At 39.0% G+C, this 20,954-nt stretch overlaps 4 protein-coding genes across 4 annotated transcripts; 1 reads left to right on the top strand and 3 right to left on the bottom strand.

The window, feature by feature from the left end:
• Window positions 1-5,762: 5,762 nt before the first annotated feature.
• LOC104773282 (putative BTB/POZ domain-containing protein At2g40440) lies at window positions 5,763-6,586 on the bottom strand. The gene is made up of 2 exons (XM_010497858.2): window positions 6,404-6,586; window positions 5,763-6,261 (listed from the first exon to the last, which is right to left on the bottom strand). The coding sequence occupies exons 1-2, from the start codon at window positions 6,554-6,556 to the stop codon at window positions 5,776-5,778; spliced, it is 639 nt and encodes a 212-aa protein (XP_010496160.2). The 5' UTR covers window positions 6,557-6,586; the 3' UTR covers window positions 5,763-5,775.
• A 436-nt stretch (window positions 6,587-7,022) lies between these two features.
• Window positions 7,023-10,745, bottom strand: LOC104773281 (pyrophosphate--fructose 6-phosphate 1-phosphotransferase subunit beta 2-like). Its single transcript, XM_010497857.2, has 16 exons — window positions 10,346-10,745; window positions 10,094-10,255; window positions 9,860-9,981; window positions 9,436-9,489; window positions 9,249-9,355; window positions 9,054-9,159; window positions 8,884-8,947; window positions 8,724-8,812; window positions 8,516-8,647; window positions 8,267-8,437; window positions 8,064-8,179; window positions 7,879-7,990; window positions 7,698-7,782; window positions 7,570-7,614; window positions 7,414-7,482; window positions 7,023-7,306 (listed from the first exon to the last, which is right to left on the bottom strand). Exons 1-16 carry the CDS (start codon window positions 10,542-10,544, stop codon window positions 7,230-7,232), a joined length of 1,710 nt encoding a protein of 569 aa, XP_010496159.1. The 5' UTR covers window positions 10,545-10,745; the 3' UTR covers window positions 7,023-7,229.
• Window positions 10,746-18,506: 7,761 nt separating this feature from the next.
• LOC109131556 (probable transcription repressor OFP9) lies at window positions 18,507-19,543 on the top strand. Its single transcript, XM_019242629.1, has one exon. It carries the CDS (start codon window positions 18,558-18,560, stop codon window positions 19,143-19,145), a length of 588 nt encoding a protein of 195 aa, XP_019098174.1. The 5' UTR covers window positions 18,507-18,557; the 3' UTR covers window positions 19,146-19,543.
• Window positions 19,409-20,866, bottom strand: LOC104773280 (probable plastid-lipid-associated protein 1, chloroplastic). Its single transcript, XM_010497856.2, has 3 exons — window positions 20,348-20,866; window positions 19,979-20,174; window positions 19,409-19,892 (listed from the first exon to the last, which is right to left on the bottom strand). The coding sequence occupies exons 1-3, from the start codon at window positions 20,800-20,802 to the stop codon at window positions 19,578-19,580; spliced, it is 966 nt and encodes a 321-aa protein (XP_010496158.1). The 5' UTR covers window positions 20,803-20,866; the 3' UTR covers window positions 19,409-19,577.
• Window positions 20,867-20,954: the final 88 nt, after the last annotated feature.

The following is a 20,954-nucleotide window of genomic DNA, read 5'->3' as shown; positions in this document are numbered from 1 at the left end:
GTCAAGCCAAGCAATAGTTGGGGTTGATCTAACAATCCTAAAATAAAAAAAAAAGAAAGCAAAGGAACAAGAACCACACGACCTAAGCACTCGATGCAAGCATTCGAGTACAGGATCGGGTGGGGTGATCGAGTAAACAAGATGAACAAGAACAGCTCGAAGGTATACTTGAAGCAGGTGATCGTGTACCTGTTCGGGTAAGGGATCGAGTGATGAATTAAAATGTGAACAATCTAAATACAAAAGCTCCTAAGGATGGGGTACTCGACTCCTAAGTGTTCCTAACCAGTATGGATGTCCTACATGCCTCAAGCAGATATTCCCTAGACAATGAATCTCTAAAATCTTGTGAAAACACTCTCGTGATAGAAACAATCAACCTTAATCACTTCTCTACCCAACTCTCGTTGGAGAAACATGACCAAGCAGACAATACAAACCGATCCATTATTGTCAATAAACCCCTAACTCATCTAATCTCTTAGGCTAAGTGAGTAAATCTCTAGCATTGATCGATTCAAACATTTCATCTACACCTCTCGGTGGTAAAACACCTAGATCTAATCCCAACCTCTCGGTCTGTTGATAGCATTAAGAACACCAATCTAGAAGGGAATTTAAAAAACATAAATATAAAAGCTAAGACATCCTAACCGATCAAGAACACAAAATTGTCTATCCCATCCCTAGAAACCTTACTACACTATTCAGATCTCATTGCAGAAAACATAAAAGTATAGATAAAAGAAAATTGCATTGTATCAAAAATAGAGTAGAGTAGAAGAGTATAAAATCAAAAATGCAAAACAAGAAATGAAAATAAAATCCTAACAAAAGTGTAGAAAGAGTTTTGAGTCGCTCAGTTCTCTCCCAGAAGTTCTCGCTCTCTGTTTTGAGGGTATGCGGCGTGCTAGGGTGAGAGGAAGAAAAGGGGGGTTTATATATGGAAACCCATTAACCCTAGCTTCCCAGTTCTGCCCAAGGGTCTGCTCGATGGGGTGCACGAGGATATGCTAGGGTTGCTCTCCGGGTAGGCTCTCGGATTGTTCTTTCTGTTCTTGGATCCTCCTCGATCGTGTTGGGGTTCAGACTGTTCTTCCAGCTCGATGGCTCCTTCGGGTACATGCTCGGATTTATCCTTGTTTCTCCCCATTTTATGCTCTAAAGCACCTATTTTCATCCAAAGTATGCAAATGCAAGAATGCAACACCCTAAATGGCCTAAAAGTGAATTCCTACAGTTAATGACCTAAAAATGCTAAGGTTAGGGTATAAACAATGCAAAATATGGACTAAAAAGGATGCTAAAAACATGTAAATTAGAGAGTTATCAATGAGGACTGCCAAGGATGTGAGGAACAAGACCTGGGTGGGATTTAGGGTTAGGTTTGCTTCTTTTATGTCCAGCACAATCATCAACAGAAGAAACAAGCGCTCTACGATAATCTCGTGGCTTGGTTAACTGCAAAACAGTTTTTGTACCATTGAAAACCTTGTTAATGATAGGAGCGGGGTTGGGTAAAGAAGATGCATACCTTTGCCTTACCTGAGGACTCTGGGGTGTGGAGGGGTGTGTCTTCTGTTTGGGTACAGTTGTCGGACTTGGAGCATCAGTTGTGGACAAGTGCAGGCTCGGATGTGGAGGGGTTTCGATCGATGTTGCAGCGGTGTCGATCGACACTGAGCTTGATGCTCGAAAATCAGAAACTTCCTCAACAGAAAAAGTTTGTCCATCAATAGTAGGAGCCCTCCTCAGCTTATCCATCTCAAAGTTCATACTCAAACCTCCCACATTCAGTGTTATATGTCCCTTCTGTACATCTATGATGACACCAGCTGTAGCCAAGAAAGTTCTTCCTAATATGAGAGGGTCTTTAGGCTCTTCGTCATATTCTAGCACAACAAAGTCAGTGGGAATCATGAAGTTTCCAACCTTAATTGGAATATCTTCTAAGACACCTTCAGGAATTCTTCTGGAGCGATTAGCTAAGATAAGGGAAATATGAGTTGTCTTGAATTCTGTCATCCCATGTCTTAGAGCAACAGAATGTGGCATCAAGTTGATGCTAGATCCAAGATCACAAAGTGAGTAAGCAAACCTTCCTGTGGAGATAGAACAATCAAGTACAAAGCTTCCAGGATCTGGTAATTTCTTTGCAACTCTACACTAAATTACTGCACTTACTTCTTTAGAGACAACCACTTCCTGCTTCCTCTCCTTCTTCCTTTGTGGAGGCTGGTTTAAAAGAACTGCACTGACATCCTTGGTAAGCAGTGCTCCTTCTTCAGGGCTCAAACCATTGGACATCATTCTCTTCACATACGGCTTAAGTGGTGGTGAAAGCTTTACTGCATCAATCAAAGGCATCTCAATCATCACCTTGTCCATCATTGCCTTGCATCTAGCTTCCTCAAGCTCCTGCTTGGACTTTCGTGGCTTAGGAAAAGGGACTTTAGGCTTGTACACCCTCTCAACAGCTGTTGGAACCTGAGATTTTGCAGTTTCTGGTTCTGTCTGAGAGGAGTGTCGACCGACACCCAGGTGGTGTCAATCGACACCATCGTCTGAAGTCAAATTCTCCGACTTGGGTTTGGCCGATTGCTCTCCTTTTTCTGCAGTTTCAATTTCTCCATCATCTTCATCTCTCACTGATATGGCATTACAAGAATGTTTGGGGTTTGATTCAGTTCTTCCAGGAAGAAAACCCTCTTGCCTTTTAACAGACCCAGCAGTCTGCGCAACCTGATTTTCCAGCTTCTTGACATGAATGTTCAAAGCATTAATCCTCCCAGTAAGCTCATTGTAGACATTATCAATCTTCCCATTGAATGTCACTGATAATTGTTCCTGGCCTTGCAAAAGTTGCTCTAGCATAGCTTCCATTCTACTCTCAGAAGAAGTCTGTGGAGGAGACTGATAAGAAGAGTTCCCATAGGTCTAGTATAATCATTGTTCTGTTGCTGCTTCTGGAACTCATGCTTAGGAGTGTAGCCTGAAGATTCCCACTGTAAGGCTTGTTACTTTGTTGATTACCTAATCTCTGACCCTGATTTCCATAGACAAAGTTGACATTTGNACAGCTGTTGGAACCTGAGATTTTGCAGTTTCTGGTTCTGTCTGAGAGGAGTGTCGACCGACACCCAGGTGGTGTCAATCGACACCATCGTCTGAAGTCAAATTCTCCGACTTGGGTTTGGCCGATTGCTCTCCTTTTTCTGCAGTTTCAATTTCTCCATCATCTTCATCTCTCACTGATATGGCATTACAAGAATGTTTGGGGTTTGATTCAGTTCTTCCAGGAAGAAAACCCTCTTGCCTTTTAACAGACCCAGCAGTCTGCGCAACCTGATTTTCCAGCTTCTTGACATGAATGTTCAAAGCATTAATCCTCCCAGTAAGCTCATTGTAGACATTATCAATCTTCCCATTGAATGTCACTGATAATTGTTCCTGGCCTTGCAAAAGTTGCTCTAGCATAGCTTCCATTCTACTCTCAGAAGAAGTCTGTGGAGGAGACTGATAAGAAGAGTTCCCATAGGTCTAGTATAATCATTGTTCTGTTGCTGCTTCTGGAACTCATGCTTAGGAGTGTAGCCTGAAGATTCCCACTGTAAGGCTTGTTACTTTGTTGATTACCTAATCTCTGACCCTGATTTCCATAGACAAAGTTGACATTTGCTTCTTCATTCCCTGTCTTAGGTTGTGGCTCAAATGTCTCAACTTCAGCAGCAAAGTGAACTGACTTCTTACCCACAAGAAGATTGTGAACTGAATCCAGCTTGGCATTAACAGAAGCAAGCTAGTTTGAATCAAATCCTCCATGCAATCTCTTCCTTTCAGTATCTACTCTCTTAGTGCTATTGCTGGAAGCCAAATTCTCAATCAAAGCTTCAGCATCTTCTGGAAATCTTGTATTGAAGTTCCCATGGCTTGCAGCATCCAATAGCTGATATTCCCAGTCAATTCCTCTGAAAAAGATGCTTAGCAGTTGCACTCTTGAAAATCCATGGTGTGGACAGTCCCTCTGATAAGTCTTGAATCTCACCTAAGCTCCCTTGAAAGCTTCATCTGGTCTTTGCTTGACAGAGGACAGCTTGACTCTCAGCTCATCTGACATTGCATCATCATAAAATTAATTGAGGAAAGCCACCTTTACTTGTTGCCAAGAGGTCAAAGATCTGGCTGGCAACAGTTTCAACCATTGGGATGCTTCTCCTCCAAGTGAATATGGGAAGATCTTGCAGTAGATGTAGTCTTCAGTTACTCCATTAGCCTTGATACTAGTCACCAAGTCTTCAAAGTGCTCAATATGGTCCAAAGCCTTCTCATTTAGCAGGTTAGAGAAGGGTATTTGTCCAACTAGCTGGAAGTATGCAGACTTCAGCTCAAAGTCATTCCTTGGGAATGGAGGTGGAAAAATTGCAGAGCGGTTTTCATACATCAAATCAGCTCTGTTGAAGTCTGCAATAGTCCTGATCAGATCCCGCTTTTGGAATCCTAGACATGGAAAAGAGTGGAAAAGAGTCTTTGAGCAAACTGAAATAGTTCAGCTGGCTGGAGAACGCCGGCCAATCGTCAGGGTTCTGCACCATCGCGAATGAGTCTAGAAGGTTCTTGGCATTGATCAAAACTGATGAGACCCAGCGATAAAGGCTTAATGGAGGAAGTTGTGGAATTTCATTATGATCATGAGACCAAGTGTTAAAGTTTTTTTTATCAACAATTGCAATGTAGAGTCCATAGTCCAGTAATTACCAACTATATGAACAATGAACTTTCCAAAACATAGGAAAAACATGAAATTAATAGAGATTGTATCACTAAGAAAATAAATTTGATGCAAAAGAATATATACATTTGTGAGGGATGTGCGACGGATTTCTTACAGAGCCTCGCAGATCACTCGCAATTTGCAAGGTATGTGCGATTAATCCTAGCTAGTCCCTCACTAAATCTTCACGGATCCCTCGCAATTTGATCTTTTACAGGCAAATTAAAGAAGAGCATTACTAACCAACATCAAGAGAACTAGCTAATTGAGTTTAAATGAATCATTTATATTTCTTTTGCTTTTGATTGAATAAATGTTAATGAGAATAATGTTGGTACAGATGCGAGGGATTTGCAACGAATTTCTAACCTTTAGAGTTTTGTCTGTCAAAAATTACAAACAATGGTACTAGTTTAAATTCTCTTATTTTTTACAAGTAGATAATTGGTTACTTAATACAGTGTATAATACCAAAATCTATTCTTCTTCTTCTATTAACGATTCATCTACTTCTTGTAAAAGAGAGAAAGAGAGAGACACGAGTGAGAGACTCCGTTGTTGTAAAAGCTTGATCTTAAGCTGATTCTTCTTCTTTGATAGTGAATTGCCAATCTGGCCCATAGACTTTGTCACATGGACTTTGTTTTCTTTTCTTGTTTTAAGTTTCATCACAATCTTGTTGTTCATAGCCTCGTAGGCGTGAGAGTTGTGAGGTTGAGAGCAAGTTATCATAAAGAACCGAAGCCGGATTGTAACAGAGTCATACACCATAGTTTTTGGAAATCATTAACTCGCAACTATATTTCTTGTAACTTGGTGGAGAAGGATTGTATCGTTTGTTTATGTTTTCATCAATGAGAAAGGAATCTTAATTTATTAATTAAACAGAAACACTAAAACAACTTTTTCAAAAGATTTGCAAGCTTGAGAAAACATAGGAAGTCAAATCCCATGACAATGATAACTAGTAGTTGATGAAACAACAAAACTAAATAGTGGCTTTTTTATTCCATCAATGACCATATAACTGTCATTAACGCTAAACAATAACAGAGAGCCGAAAGAGTCTTCACTATCTCCAAGGTAAGATTTGGATGATTAGCGACAAAAACCTTAAACTCACTAGAGGTGGAAATACTTTTCTTAAAGGTTTTGATAGTAGTCAAGGCAGCATTAGTGAGTGCTTTGTCAAAAGGGATTTGGGCGACCTCAAGAACTTTAAGAGCATTCGAAGAGTTAAGACATGCTACAAGCTCGTCTCTGCATAAGTCACGTAGATACGGAATCTCATATTTGTCGGCAGCACGATAGAGTGGCCTAACGTGTTGCTTCGCCTTCAATGAAAGCTTAGAGCCGTCGCTGTAGATGAACTCAACGAAAGCCTCTAACTCTTTTTGTTTCAGATCTGAGAGAGTGATTGTCTCAAGCATGGACGAAGCCTTGCAGTTGTCTGATTCAAACATCTTCTTAAACACCTCAGATCTAGCAGACTATCAAAATTCCACATATATGTCAAGGAAAGAACATTAATACCAAAATCATTCCATGTAATAGCGTAATGAAATTTTGAACTGAATCAGATAATGACAAAAGGTAAAAAAAAGGAGTAGTAGTAGAAGAAGAAGTCACAACCAGAAAAAGCTTATGAGCAGAGATAGCTGCCTCATCATCACTATCATCACATGCCTTTAGCCGTACATCGCATTGTTGTTCTTTGAAAATCTTCACAATTCCATCAAAGAAAAGCTCTTTGTTTGTTAGTGTCCCCATAGCTAGATATAGCATATAAACTTGGATTTGATAAGGCTAACGATTGTAGGTTTTAACATATATAGAGAGAGCCTAGCTAGACGGTCAAAATTACTTATTACCTTTACTCATTTCGTTTTTCCAAGACTTTTTTGGAAATGAAAGATACATTTATTGGTAATTTTATTACACAAAACACACCACTTAGAAATTAAAAGTGGAGTTGGACTAATTATCATCTTTCATCTCAAAAAAGGTAAATTATCTCTATGTTAGTCGAAGCATTCAACTCGTCTGATTCAGTGATTCCAGCAATCATTAAGAGGAAATAACATTAACGAATAAAAGCATTGTACTCTCAAAAATAAAAGTAACTTACCCTTATAATCTCTTCTAATTTCTTAGATCTTTATCTTGCCGTTGTATATTATACCAACCTTACCTGGTTTAATGTGGTTAAAAAAATTACCATCTCAATCTCAAACCGATTTAAAGCATGTAGTAAAAAGTAATAATGGCAATAGACCAAGGAAATTTTATTATTCAAGTGTCATCATCAGTCATCACAGTTCACGACTTACACGTTGAATACTTGTTGGTTTACTTGACTCCCAGTAACTTTCTTTACTACAAAAATATTTTTACAGCAAAGGCAAAAAACAACAAAGTAAGTGAGCCAGTGAGTGAATCTCACATTACCAAAAAGATTTTAGGCTTGAGCCCCAAGTTCCAGCATTAAGGTATGATTTCTCGCATCAGATCCCGGTCCCTTAAACTGAATCGGACCTGACAACAAGACAAAGAATGATAGTTACTTAACCTGGAGGACCCAAATAAAAAGTTGAAATTAATTACTACTATATGTAGAGAGACATGTGTGTATGTGAACAAACCAGGACTAATGTATCGATTCTTCAAAGCCCATTCTTCCCGCTGCGACGCAAATTTCTTAAACGGTGCGCCTGAAATTTATAAGAAGCAGTGAGTGATAGAGAGAACAAGCGGCCGTAGAGAAAAAAAAAAATAAGTTTAGAGCTAAAGACTTTTACCTTCAAGTTCAACCATAGCTTTCTTGATAACAGGCTTGAATTTGCCTGCAACATACAAACATACATATAATGTTGGAAAAATAAAATTCACAATAGTATCCAATCATCGTCTTCGATTTATGTATTACCATGTCTTCTCTCAACATCCATTAATGAAGTCAGTGCAGTACCACCAACGGTCCATTCTTCAACAGGAGCAGCCAAATTTCCAACCTGCAAAAAAAAAAAACACAGTGGAATATAAATAATCTTGAAATAAAGAAACAGTTTGTGATATATTATTAAGAAAAAGGAAGAAAAAGTCTAAACCGATGAAATTAATCCGGTCTTTCCACTCTGGAGAAGTGATCCAGCACCGTAACCTAATGCGTAGCAGTAAGTTGCATCGAAATTTGTAGGCAACCCGCATCTTCCTTCATACCTAAAAAAACACAATCAGATAAGATTATGTTAAGACTAGCTAATTAGTAACTAACATAGTATATATTTGTTACCCATAGAAGTGTGATTTCCCCATGAAGTCGCGTCTGTATGTACCCGCCTTCTTCTTTTTGTCTAGCTCGGTTTCAACCATTTGTATCAGCATTTTCTCTGTCTCTATTTTGGCCACCTTAAGAGATACAAAGATAAACCGGTTTTCAGTTATTGGTTTGAATCAGTTATTGGTTAAACCGGATGATGGTAATTAGAAACAGACCTGGACATTTCCATGTGGATCTCTCTCAAGCATTAGTTGTTCTTGAATAGTTTGTGGAAGAAACTCAAAAATCTTTAAAGTCTCCTCTTTAAGATTCTTCTTCCATTGGCCTTCTTCATCAACGTTTCCTTCTGCTAAGACTTCGTTTAGTTCGGAAATAAGCTCTTGGACCTGCAAATAATGGATCATAGATAGAGTGAAGGTCACTACAAAAACATAGGGAAAAGAATTGAATTACCAATTATATACCTCAGGGATAAAATCAATGAGACCTTCGGGAACAAGAACGACACCGTAGTTATAACCATTTTCTGCTCTTTTACAGATCACATCAACAATGTTATCGGTAACATTCTTCAACGTTAGCTTCTTCTCGAAGACCTGCATAAAAATGTTGGTTATTTCCGGTTCTCAAACAGAAGACTACGAATGAAAGCTTGAGTAACACGAAAGGTACCTCTTCTCCAATAATAGTAATGTTTGGGTGGGTTTGCAAAGCGCATTCAAGTGTAATATGAGACGCAGCACGGCCCATAAGACGTACAACTATAGATAAAAATGCAATCGTAAGCTTGTAACAAGACAATTCATTTTGCTAAGAGAAGGTCTAAACTTACAGTGATAGTATTTTCCTGTGGAACGTGCATCGATCATAACATTTCCAATCATTTCTGAGTATATCTGCATGAATGTAATCATCAAAAAAACCATTGATAAGGCTTTCTAAGAGAAGACATAACTAGGTGATGTATTTTATTTTTTGGATATACGGTTTGAAGTTACTTACCTTACAAGCAGTATCAAACCCGAAACTAGTAGGGACTTCTTTACTTTTCAAATCACCATCTATTGTCTTGGGACACCCAATAACCCGAGTTTTCATGTTTTTACCTCTGCAAACCAAATGCAAAATATAACAATCACTAAAATGCAAAACAGAGAAAAATTAATCTCATTCATCTTTTAACAATTTCAAAAGTACCTGAAGTGTTCAGCAAGGAGACAAGCATTAGTATTGGAGTCATCTCCACCAATAACCACAAGACCATCTAAGTCCATCTTTGTTACAGTCTCTTCAGCTTGCTGAAACTGCAATATGTACCAAACTCTGATGCTAACTTAGTCCATTCGATCAATGAAAGCCACAACATTGAGAAAAACCTATTTACCTGTTCTGGAGTTTCAATCTTGTCTCTTCCACTACATATCATATCAAATCCACCCTGCAACAAAAAAAAAAAGACACAACAGAAATATCAAGAATAAATACAAAATGCAAATCTTTAAATACATAGAGCTTGTAGTTCCAACTCTTTATTACTCAACAAACCATTCTTTACAAGATTTTAACAAATTTATTTAATGGAGAGAATATAACCGGTAAAATCAATCTGAACCAAACCGAATCGAAGAGAAAATAAACCGATTAAGGTTAACCGAAAGCAAACAGCACTGAAAAGACAATAAACCGGCTAAATTAAACCAAATGATGGTCATTATTTCTATTCAGTTTTCTATGTTTTCATGAAATTAAACATAACCAAACCAAACATAATAACCGACAAAAACCTCAAAAGGCACATCATTTGATACCTGGTTTCTATAAGGATAGACAAACTCAGAAGTAAGCTCTATATATTTTCCCTTCATGATTCCAGCTGGACCGCCACGAAACCCAAACAGACTACTTCCTTTCACATATTCCTGCAAGTAATCTTATCCAACCAACCAACAACAACAACAACAAAATTACAAAACTCAAATTCAAAATCTCTAAAAACCTAAATAAAATAAAATAAAAAATTGCCCAAAGTAACAATGTCTAACCAAAAATTCCACAAATAACATTGTGTCCACCAGGTGCTTGTCCACCAGACAACACAACACCAATCTTAAGCTTTTGGTCCGATTTAACTGCATCAGATTGGTTAGGAACCAATAAAGCTGATGGTTGTCCATATAGATTCGGGAATAATTTCTCAATCTCCTCTGCAACAACATCAAAAAAATAATCAAAATTGACTTAAACCAACAAATTTTGACCGGTTTACTCTATTGATTTCGGTTTAGTAATCGAACCTGGGTGTCCGGCGGAGGAGCTGGGAGGACCATCGATGATCTTGAAAGGGCTTTTGAAAACGGAAGGAAGAGGAAGTGCGTGGTCGATACGATTGGCTTGGACTTCGCTGTATACAGAAGTTACACGGCTAGCCGCCCGAGGATTATTCGAGATTCCGGCGATGTAGTCTTTTCCGATCAAATCGAGCTGTGACGCCATCTGTGAGTTCTTTTGGACTCTTTTGTTCCTAAAAATTCTCTGAATGTCAGACAGAAGTCAGAAGTGTGTGTGTCGGAAACTGTTTGGATAAGTTTCTAAAAGTGGGTGATGAAATTTAATGTACAATCTTTCCGAATATTCCAATATGCCAAATTTGATGGTTTTGAAAGAAAAAGAAAAAAAAACTCGAATTTAAAAAAAAATATCAAGAACTGCATTTGATTCATTTTAGATAAATTTTTCATCTCATGGGTTCAATATGTGTAATAATAGTATTAGGGGTTTTAAGCATCAAATTCGAATTATATTGGAATTTGCATAAAGTTGTCTAATGATTCAATTTTTATCAAAAAAAAAGTTGTGTAATAATTAGAATAAATGAATAAAATGTAGATTGAGAAAAAAACATAAAATCGCATTTTTGGTTTTCTTCCGTCAAAAATGCTTCCAGTTAAAATCAGTAATAGTATTTTGCTGCTAATACTGATTTCTAAAATTAGAGAGGAATGATCACTTTGATTATATTCGTTTTAGAGTCGGCAGGAGGAGCATTGGTCTTTCTTTTTTTTTTTGATAGAATGTGAATTATATTACCGAATGGAACGATGTTTAGTACAAGACTTTAGGGGTAAAAAATATAGAAGCTATGACAAAAAAAAAAAAAAAAGCCATAGGAACTTTAAATAGTTAACTGCCGTTAGAAACCATTGGCGAACCATTGAGATAGAAGTCTCCTGCAACCTTTGCGATATGAACGGGCGAGAAGGATGTCCCTAACACTGCGATCAATTTGGGAGCAAACTGCAGAGGAACTAGAGATGATGCCGTCGTGAAGCCTGCAATTTCTTTCCTTCCACAACATGTATATAGTGGCCTGAACTGCTATACCTTTTAAAGTGGTGGAGAGATTTGGTGATTTGGACAGTAACCAGGTGATCAGGGTGGACCAGTTGACGAAGATACAAGGGTGCTGGTTGAGCCTAGACATGATCTTGTGCCAAACCTCTTCAGAGAACGGGCAGTGTAACAGGAGGTGATCTCGGGTTTCTGGCTGAGAATTACAGAGGAGGCACTGGGAAGGGATATTCATTCCCCAAGATAAAAGCCTTGCTCTGACCGGAAGGCGGTCCAGATTAGCAATCCAAAAATTAAAAGCATGCTTGGGAACTGAGTGTTTGAACCAAACTGCTTTGGTCCAGCATTTCGTATCTTCAGTAGGTCTGAGGTGATTCCAAGTTTTCTTAGTTGAAAAGAAAGAGGATGATTCATTACCGGCCACCCAGTGGTAAGTATCTTTGCCTCGAGTGATGGTTGGAGGAGGTATGCTAAGTAGTGCATTACGGAGAGTTATCACCAAGGGGTTCCTGGACCTACTCGAGGGTAACCTCCAGCCTTGGCTCGAACAGGCCTCTGCAACCACCGCGTCAAATGGGATACCTAGTTGGATAGGACCAGTGTTGCCTAGATATTCACTGAGAATTCCTAGAGGAGACCAGGCATCAAACCAGAAGCTGGCTGTGCGACCATCACCTATCTCGCACCGGAGTAGGGAACTGATCAGGGGTTTCAGTTTAAGTAGAGAACACCAAACCCAACTTGAATTGCTGCGCACTGTCGCAGTCCAGTAGTTTCCTCTTTTAAGATGATGCTCCTTCATCCAAGCAACCCACAAAGAACCACTGTTTGTGAATAGGGACCAGATAAGTTTCAGATTAAGGACTTTGTTCCACATAAGCAGGTTCCTTAACCCGAGACCACCTTCTGATTTTGGGAAGCAGATCTTGTCCCACGAGACCTTGGCATGAGTACGCTTAGTGATATCCCCAGACCAAAGAAAACTATTACAGAGCTTCTCAATTGCTTTGATACATCCTTTAGGCAATGCAAATGCTGTCATCCAGAAATTAACTAACCCGTAGATCACAGAGGAAATAAGTTGTAGTCTTCCTGAGAATGATAAGGTTTTAACAGCCCAATTGTTAAACCTAGCCGCAATCTTATCAGTGAGGGGTGAGTAATCAGATTTCTTGAGTTTTCTGGGAAGTAGAGGAAGCCCAAGATATCTGATAGGATACTCACCAGCCTTGAAGCCCAGACCAGATATAGAATCGGATATGTTCTGACAGAGGCCAGCATGGAATAACTCGGTTTTGTCTTTGTTCATAGCCAGTCCTGAGAGTCGATGGAAGGAATCCAAAACCTCTGTAATTGCTTGGAGGGATGAATGTTTTCCATCGAAAAATAGCATAATGTCATCAGCAAAAGCAAGGTGGGTGATGTGAGGATTCCTGCCAAGAGGGTGATACCCAATACAACCTTGTTCAAATTTGGCGATTAGGAGATTGGAAAATACTTCCATAGCCATTACAAACAGCGGAGGCGATAGTGGGTCTCCTTGCCTTAAGCCACGTTTGCCCTGAAAGTAGCCACATAAATCACCATTTACCTTTATAGAGAAAGAGGTTGTTGTCAGGCAGTTTTTAATCCAAGTGATGAAGATTGGTGGAAAGTCAGCAGCCTCTAACAGAATCCGGATGAAGTCCCAGTTTACAGTATCGAATGCTTTCCTCAAGTCGACCTTTAGCATTCCTCTAGGGGAAACCGATGAACTGTTTGATCCTTGGACCAGTTCTGTTGCCAGAAGGACATTCTCAACTAGTAAGCGACCTTTGATAAATGCTGATTGAGAGTTGTTGATCATATCAAGTAATAAGGTCTGGAGACGACGGGCCAAAATCTTGGAAGTGATTTTGTAGACCGTGTTACAGCAGGATATTGGTCTGAAATCACCAATCTTGTCAGCTCCTAACCTTTTTGGGATGAGAGTAATGGAGGTGGCATTCCATTGTTTCAAAATTTGACCTGAGGAGAAGAATTCCTTGACTGCTGACGTGAGATCCCCTCCAATTATGTCCCAAGTAGCTCGAAAAAATTCCCCAGTAAAGCCGTCTGGGCCAGGAGATTTACTTCTAGGTAGAGCGAAAGCTTCTCTCTTGATGTCCGCATCTGAAATGTGAGCTTGCAGGAGATCTTTTGTTTGTTGGTCACATTTGTATCTCGAGAGAGATCTAATCAACTCTTTATCCTCCTCCGAGATAGAGTTAGAGGAAGTACCCAGCATTTTGGTGAAAAAATTAACACAGTGGTTCTGGATCTCTGGAATCTCTTCGAGTCTTTGGCCTGAGTCATCTACAAGATAGTGAATTTGATTCATGCCCATCCTGCTGTTTATCATCCTATGGAAGTATGCAGACTTGCAGTCACCACTTTCAACCCACTTTATGCGAGATCTTTGCATAAGGAACTTCTCTTCAGCCAAAGCCAACTCGAACCATTTCTGTTGAGTTTGCCTCTCTAGCGTTGCCAACTGAGGGGAAGGATTTGCAAGGAATCTCGCCTGATGAAATGCTAGATCTGCTTGAGCTTCCTTAACCCGGTTCTCAAGGTCAGAATAGAACTGTTTGTTGAGGTCCTTGATGACTCTTTTTAAAAGCTTGAGCTTCTTGGAAAATCGGAACATTGCTGTTCCCTCAATTGTAGTGCTGTTCCAGAACTCAGATACTCGAGGGATGAAGTCTTTATGCTGGAAGAGGAAATGAGAGACCATAAAGGGCTTTTTAGATCTATGAGGGACTCCTAACTTTAGGCAGCTAGGACAGTGGTCAGACATTTCAGGCTCCCCAAAATAAGCGTAAGAAAGAGGGAATTCCAACTGCCAATTATCATTTACCAAGATACGGTCCAATTTCTTCACTATAGGATTGGCCTCACGCTTATTCCACCAAGTTAAAGAATTTCCTCTAGTAGTCAAGTCAAAGAGCCCTGCATTTAGTAAGCAACTCCTGAATTCCAGCATTCCTTTTGTAACCTTTGTGCTGCCAATAGAACTCTCACTAGGGTTCAAGGTTTGATTGAAGTCGCCCATTGCAACCCACGGCTTCAGACTGATGATAGGATCCTTTGCTAGCTCCTCGATCTCATCCCATAGTTGTTGCCTCCCATATTTGCAGTTGACAGCATAAATGAATGAGTATACTACCTCTTTAGGGGAGTTAGGCATACGCACAATACAAGTAATCATCTGGCCTGACTTGGAGTGAATATGCAGCCTAACTCTCTTGTCCCACACGACCCAAATCCTTCCCAGTTCCTCAAATTCGTAGTTCCCTTCAAAATTCCAGTCCGGAAAGACTGAATGAAAATATTTCTGAGACTTTCGAAACTTTACTCGAGTCTCTATTATACTACCAAAAGCAGGCTTATTAAGCCGGAGCCACTTCCTTAGGCTTCTTCGCTTTACAGAATGATTTAAACCCCTAACGTTCCAACAAAAGCTGTCAATCATAATTAATGTGACTTAGTTTTGGAACTCCTCCCCGTGGAGTTTCTAATATTCCGCCTTTCTTTTTTAGAGAGCACCAGAGAGTAAGGTGTTTCGTCCTCTTCACTTCTCTCGGCCTCGCTAGCTGAGCTCATTATTGAGGATGAATCTGATGAGGAATCCTGTTCTGATGAGGAGTTCTTCTCCTGAATTTTCTTATTTGGTTTTTGTTTCTTCTTGGAGCTTGAGGGGCCTGTTGTTGCTGCTCTAGAGGGCGAGTCTAATTCGACCTGGACCAATGAGTGTGGGGGGGTCGGTTTCTTTTTCTTGAGCCTTTTAGCTTTGCTTAGATCTTCAGAAGAGTCGGACTCCGGTAGTGACTGCTTTGCCACCCATTTTGTCTTGAGTTTGTCTCTTTTATCCTTCTTAGAGACTGAAGGCTCCATCTCTTTAGTATCCGAGGTTTTACCCTTCCTCAACTTTGGACAAGTCTCGAGAGTATGTCCAGAAGAATTACAGGATGAGCAAGTAATGGGAGCAGTTGGGCATCGTCTAATACTGTGTCCCATTTCCTGACAGTGTTTGCAAATTGGCGGAAGCCAAGGACAAGAAACTGTAACCCTATGGATTTGACCAGATGAGAATTGGACGTTTACAGCTTCTGGTAGAGGAGAGGATGGGTTGATGACCGTAAGGACCTTCCCTACCTCAAGATTTGTCATATCAATTGTTGCTTGATGACAGCGGACTGGTTGTCCCAACATACCTGCGATGTGCTCGAATCCTTCTTCGGAGAAAAAGTGAGGAGGAACTCCCCTGAATTCGAGCCACACTGGAACCTCGGTAAGCTCCGGTAGTTCTGGGTTCAAACATGGTTCCCAAGGAGCAACAAACATTGTTTGACCCTCAATTAGCCACATACCTTGAGTTAAGATTCTCTGCCGAGTGGAAGAATTGGGAATACGGATAAGCACTGTTCGAGGCCCCAATCTTGAAATTGTGATGTCGCGGTGACGATTACTCCAGATGCCATTAAAAATGGCGTGAAGCACACCCCTTGGGGGAAGGTTTCCATGGAATTGACCAATAATGAAAGGCTCCCATCTCTTGTTGTTTCTGATGATAACTTCATTAGGGATTTTGACGCACATTTCTCCAGATTCGAGGATGAATGTCTCTCCTTTCTTGGACATAGATCCCGCAGGATCCTTGAGCAGATCAACCCAAAGGGGTTTAGGCTTTGACTGAACTTGGTCCTCCTGGGTAGGAGTAGCCAAGTCGAGAGATTGGGTTTTGGATACAGAATCCAAAGGAGGCAGATCTGAGTGTGGATGCTCAATAACCGGAATGGCATTTGTCGGTGCAGAGCTAGCTTTAGATCCTGAAAGCATCGGAGGAGGTAAAGCAGCGGTCGGCGGTTTAAAATTAAGGGGCTCAGAGACACTAGCACAAGAAACAGGGGATTGAAGAGAAGTCTTCGCCGCATGAGGGTGCGAAAAGCTTGGGGAAGAGATGAGGTTTTAGGCGGGGGCTTATCGGGAGAGCGTCTCTTCTTAGGCATTGATAGGGTTGCCGCCGCCGAGAACGGCAACGGCGGTCACGGGTAAGGGAACAAACTCTCTCTCTTTTACTTTCTCTCTCTTACTTTCTCTCTCTTACGTTCGATTTATCCTTGATCATGAGCATTGGTCTTTCATCTTTGTTATTGTTGTTAACGAATCCAAAATGAAGCATTTTTTTTTACTACTGTCTTTTGTGTTGAAGAAACGGAGTTGTGAGCTTGAGACCAAACATGATTATAATTTTCTAATTAGTTAATCGAAAGAAACGAGTTGAGAGCTAATGATAAATATGGTAAGGAAGATATGTAATAGATAATCATAAACCCTAGAAAGTATGGACCATAATGGCAACATGTGGTTTTACTGTCAGCTTAACAAGTTGGTAAGGTACTTACTGACTGTATTTAGATCAAGTGATCAATTCTTAATTACTTCTCACGTTTTAAAAGTTCTCTTTTTGAGTTTAACAACTTAATCAAAAGAAAAAGTCATATGGATATTGTCACATGACAAAATCCCTAAAAGACCCGATTCTAAAATCTACAAAGACGTAATTAATCACCACAAAGTGATTCTATCCAGCTGTGTAACATCATCTTTTGGGGTTAATCTCCAATTATTGCACACTCTTTTGGTGAATAACACGAGATAACTTATTCTTTTTAAAAAAAAAAAACTTAAAGACATTAAGGCTCCAGTTAAAGTCTTAAAGATTATATAATGTCGTTGAACTTTTTTTTGTTTTTTGTGTGTGTGTATGAAAAATACGTAGATTATAAAAAAAATACCAATAAAAGAATGCTTGACTATAAAATTCCTAAAACATCAAAGCAGAAAATGAGGTATATGTACAAGCCAGCAAAGATAAAGCATGTCTTGTCTCCAAGGCAACAACCATACTCCATACGTTATCTCTTCATTTCGCATGTATATTTTGTGGAGTATACAACACTTTTAGCTAATCTTTACTATATATCTCTAGCAAAATTACAACTCTGAACTATTTAAAATCTAATATGCCCTTTAAGAATATGTTATAAAACAAGTGAAGTTCGAGTTCATCAGTAGCCATGTGAAAACCACAAAATTCTGCTCTTGATCTTCTTGTTCTTCTTTGTCTCGTTTTTTTTTCATGTTTTGTAAAAATATTTTAAATTATTATTAGCTATCTATATTAATTGTGTCAGATCATGTTAAGTACTACATATCGATCACCTTTTCCACATTACCAAAAAAATTATAAAACAAAGTGTAGATATCTCATCTTCAACAACAACAACAAAACTAAAGTGGACATGAAGATGGTCTACACATCACAACCATAATCAAATTAATCACCCCTATATTCCTAAAACACGACACAAATACATGCATTTAGCTCTCCTTTCTTAATTTTGTTCTTTTACAATTATCCTCAATCATACCTAATCTAATCTCCTCTATTATTCCCAACTTTTTATTTGATATATGTACTTATTATATCTGCTTTTGATATATATAAAAACTAAATGATATTTTCATCAATCATTATTTTATTATTGGAAGTAATTAAAATAAACCATTATATTGATTTGAAATAATGAACCAATTTCACGAAACACACTCTTTTCTTTGATTTTCCATAACCTTTATAAATTTTACACATAAGATTAAAATTAATCAAAAGAACATGGTCTTCGAAAGGAAATCTAAATATTAATTGATGCTTTTCTTGTAGTGTTTTCTCCTGTATTTGTAGATCTTTTAGTTGTAGATTTTGGTCTTTCTGACTACTTTGTTTTCTCTGAAACCGCTGTCGAAAATTTAAAATTGGTATAAATACTTAACATTGTTACCAAAAAAAAATGTACAACTTTTATCGCATTTTGAGCACAAATTGTAGATATTGATTTTGGAAAATAAATAAAGAAAAGTTAGTTTTACAAAAATGAATAATGTTGAAGACTTGTTGTTAGTCTAAAAATTTAAAAGAACCTCTTTTATTGAGTTTTAAAATTGAATTAAGATCAAGACATAATCATGATGAACATGACCCACATTTTTTCAATTTTTACATAAAATGATTAAATAAGAACTCTTTTTTTATTTGCGTTTAACAAACATCCCCCATCCTCAAAACCCCCAACTATAATGTGTGACTTAATCGTCAACATGAAAATCACAAACAGAACACAAGAAGAAACAGAGAAAGATAACAAGAAACAGAACAAACAATCACAACACCAAACAAGAGAAGCAAGAATCTGCAGCAGAGCTTTGTGTTGCAGCAACAAAGCAAGACTCAGCATTTCTTCTTCTTCTCCCTCCTCGGTGGAGTCAGACATAAGTTCTAGATTTTCAGACCAGCACGGTTCACTCTCTAGCCTAGCACACTACATGGTTCAGGAGAAGCTAGAGCAGATGATCAGAGAGACACAAGAAGCCACACAACATCAAGCAAAGATTAGGCAAGAAAAGGCGAGAAGAACAAGAAGAAGAAGCGAGGGTAGCATCGGTAGCACCAAGTTCATTGTCATGATGGCCATGGAGAAATTTTCTTATTATCCAAGAGAGGACTTTAGAGACTCCATGGTGGAGATGATTGTAGCAAACAAAATAAAAGAAGCAGATGAACTTAGAAGCCTCTTGGAGTACTATCTATCGATGAATCCTCGCGAGTACCGGTCTGCCATTCTCGAGATCTTTTACGAGGTTTGTGCTGATTTGTTTCGTAGCTAAAAGAGAAAAAAGATCACTTGTTTCTTCAAATGTGTGTAAGATACTTGGTTTGTAACAAACCGGTTTTCTAAGTAATAAAATAGACCGATTTGTATAACATTCATAGACCAAGAGTAACTGAAACTAGAAACTTGAGGTTACAGAAGAAAACAGCACTGTGATACAATTTTTCTTTCAATTTGGTATAGAATGCCATAGTATACCAAATATGAACTGATGCTAAAGTGTTTGTTTAGCAAAGCGTTAACCGTACAGTTTAAGTATGTATCAATGTAAATATATATTGTATTTCTTAAGAGTAACATCCATTATTATAACTCTCCAACAGGTAATATAACAGTTACATCACTATTAAACATAGACAAATGGTTCTATACTAGTAGTATATATGTTACTCTGGATGTGATGTGATGTGAGAGAGTAATGATAATTTTAAGGGTTTAAGAGAGAGCTTCCTTCTTTGATGAGCACAAAGAGGCTTCCACCATCGCCTCTCGAGATCCGAAGGTCTTTGTCGAGGTAAGTTGTGAGCAGCCACGACTGAGTCTTGTCACTAGACAAAGAGAATTTCAATGGTGGTTGGCTTGAGATGGTTCTAGCCACAGACGAAGCTGTGTCTTGGACCGATGTAAGTAACCCTTTAATAGGGCTGAGATCGATTTTTTGGCCAAGAACCTCGACGAATTCAGGGATCTCAATCGAATCTGTTAGCTGAGGAGTTCCAATAACTCCTTGCTCGAACTTAATCTACAACAAACAAAAACAAAATCCCAAGTTAGGTTTATGTAAAACTGTTAACATGTGCGGGTTTAGGTGATGATTGATATCTTTACCTGAACACGTTTGGGGCTTCGGATTTCGAACTTAGCGTTGGTGCTAACCGATGTTGTGGAAAACGGACCGGCAAACAGAACAGAGTTTTGAACGGTGAAGGTATCGGAATCAATGGTTTGTGAGATCTCATCCACTTTAACCAAAGGCTCGATTCTGCGTGAGAGCAATGGGAACATACCCACGAACGATGTGTAGCTTCACGAGAGAGAAAACAGAACACAATTAAAAGATAAGTTCTTGATTTATATCACTACTATGGCTAATCTAACAAGTTCTTGAACTACAACAATTTTAAGCAAAGACTCTAATTTTCCCATTAAAAAGTTCCAATCTTTAAGTACCAAATCATGAGAAATTGTGGTACTTACGCGAGGATCCATTTGCCATTGAGGAGAAACAGAGCATCGGTAGGGGCAGGAGTAGGGTTCTTAGACTCGAGCTGGGTAATAAGCTCGCTGATCTCAGCTCTCGTATCGCTCGACGCGCACAAACCACGATCTGTTCCGTACAACGAATCCGCAAGCGATCTTTTAAGCTTCTCCGTCTCCTCCACGGATTCGATCGCTTCGTCTGCTTCTTTCTCCGCCACCGATGATGAAGCCATTACTCTCTCCACCCCTTCTTGACCCCATTCGTCGTCAAAATCCGTTGCTCGGACTTTGAAACCTCGCCGGTGAACAGAGATCCCAAGCTCCGACCTCCGATTGAATGAGTGTACCGAGACTTGAACCGGAGATTTGGAATGTGGTTTAGCGTTTGGTGAGTTTGGAACTTGGGTTTTTTTGCAGGGGAATTGAGTGAACAATGATGGTACAGTCGCCATTTTTTTTTTTTTTTTTTGATTTTGCTATTTCTTCACAAGAACAAACTCAAACCTCACAATATTAGGAAATTACAAAACGCGTTTTATAACCGTTGAGCTGGATTGTAATGACGTATATACCCTTATTTCATAATATCTTATGAAGTTATGAA

This window comes from Camelina sativa, unplaced genomic scaffold, assembly GCF_000633955.1.
Source record: "Camelina sativa cultivar DH55 unplaced genomic scaffold, Cs unpScaffold00511, whole genome shotgun sequence".
Lineage (NCBI taxonomy): Eukaryota > Viridiplantae > Streptophyta > Magnoliopsida > Brassicales > Brassicaceae > Camelina > Camelina sativa.
The sequence above is the reverse complement of the archived record's forward strand: the minus strand, read 5'-3'. Positions and strand labels throughout refer to the sequence as shown.

Bases quoted from the DNA above. Each gene is read 5' to 3' on its own strand.
- LOC104773282 (XM_010497858.2), bottom strand. From the start codon at position 6,556: ATGCTATATCTAGCTATGGGGACACTAACAAACAAAGAGCTTTTCTTT. The intron at 6,262-6,403 runs GTTGTGACTTCT...GAATTTTGATAG, and splicing joins CTGCTCATAAGCTTTTTCTG to TCTGCTAGATCTGAGGTGTT.
- LOC104773281 (XM_010497857.2), bottom strand. From the start codon at position 10,544: ATGGCGTCACAGCTCGATTTGATCGGAAAAGACTACATCGCCGGAATC. The intron at 9,160-9,248 runs GTACTTTTGAAA...TTTGGTTTGCAG, and splicing joins CTCCTTGCTGAACACTTCAG to AGGTAAAAACATGAAAACTC. The intron at 7,783-7,878 runs GTTTAGACTTTT...TTTTTTTTGCAG, and splicing joins AGACCGGATTAATTTCATCG to GTTGGAAATTTGGCTGCTCC.
- LOC109131556 (XM_019242629.1), top strand. From the start codon at position 18,558: ATGTGTGACTTAATCGTCAACATGAAAATCACAAACAGAACACAAGAA.
- LOC104773280 (XM_010497856.2), bottom strand. From the start codon at position 20,802: ATGGCGACTGTACCATCATTGTTCACTCAATTCCCCTGCAAAAAAACC. The intron at 20,175-20,347 runs GTAAGTACCACA...TCTCTCGTGAAG, and splicing joins AATGGCAAATGGATCCTCGC to CTACACATCGTTCGTGGGTA. The intron at 19,893-19,978 runs GTAAAGATATCA...TGTTTGTTGTAG, and splicing joins GAAGCCCCAAACGTGTTCAG to ATTAAGTTCGAGCAAGGAGT.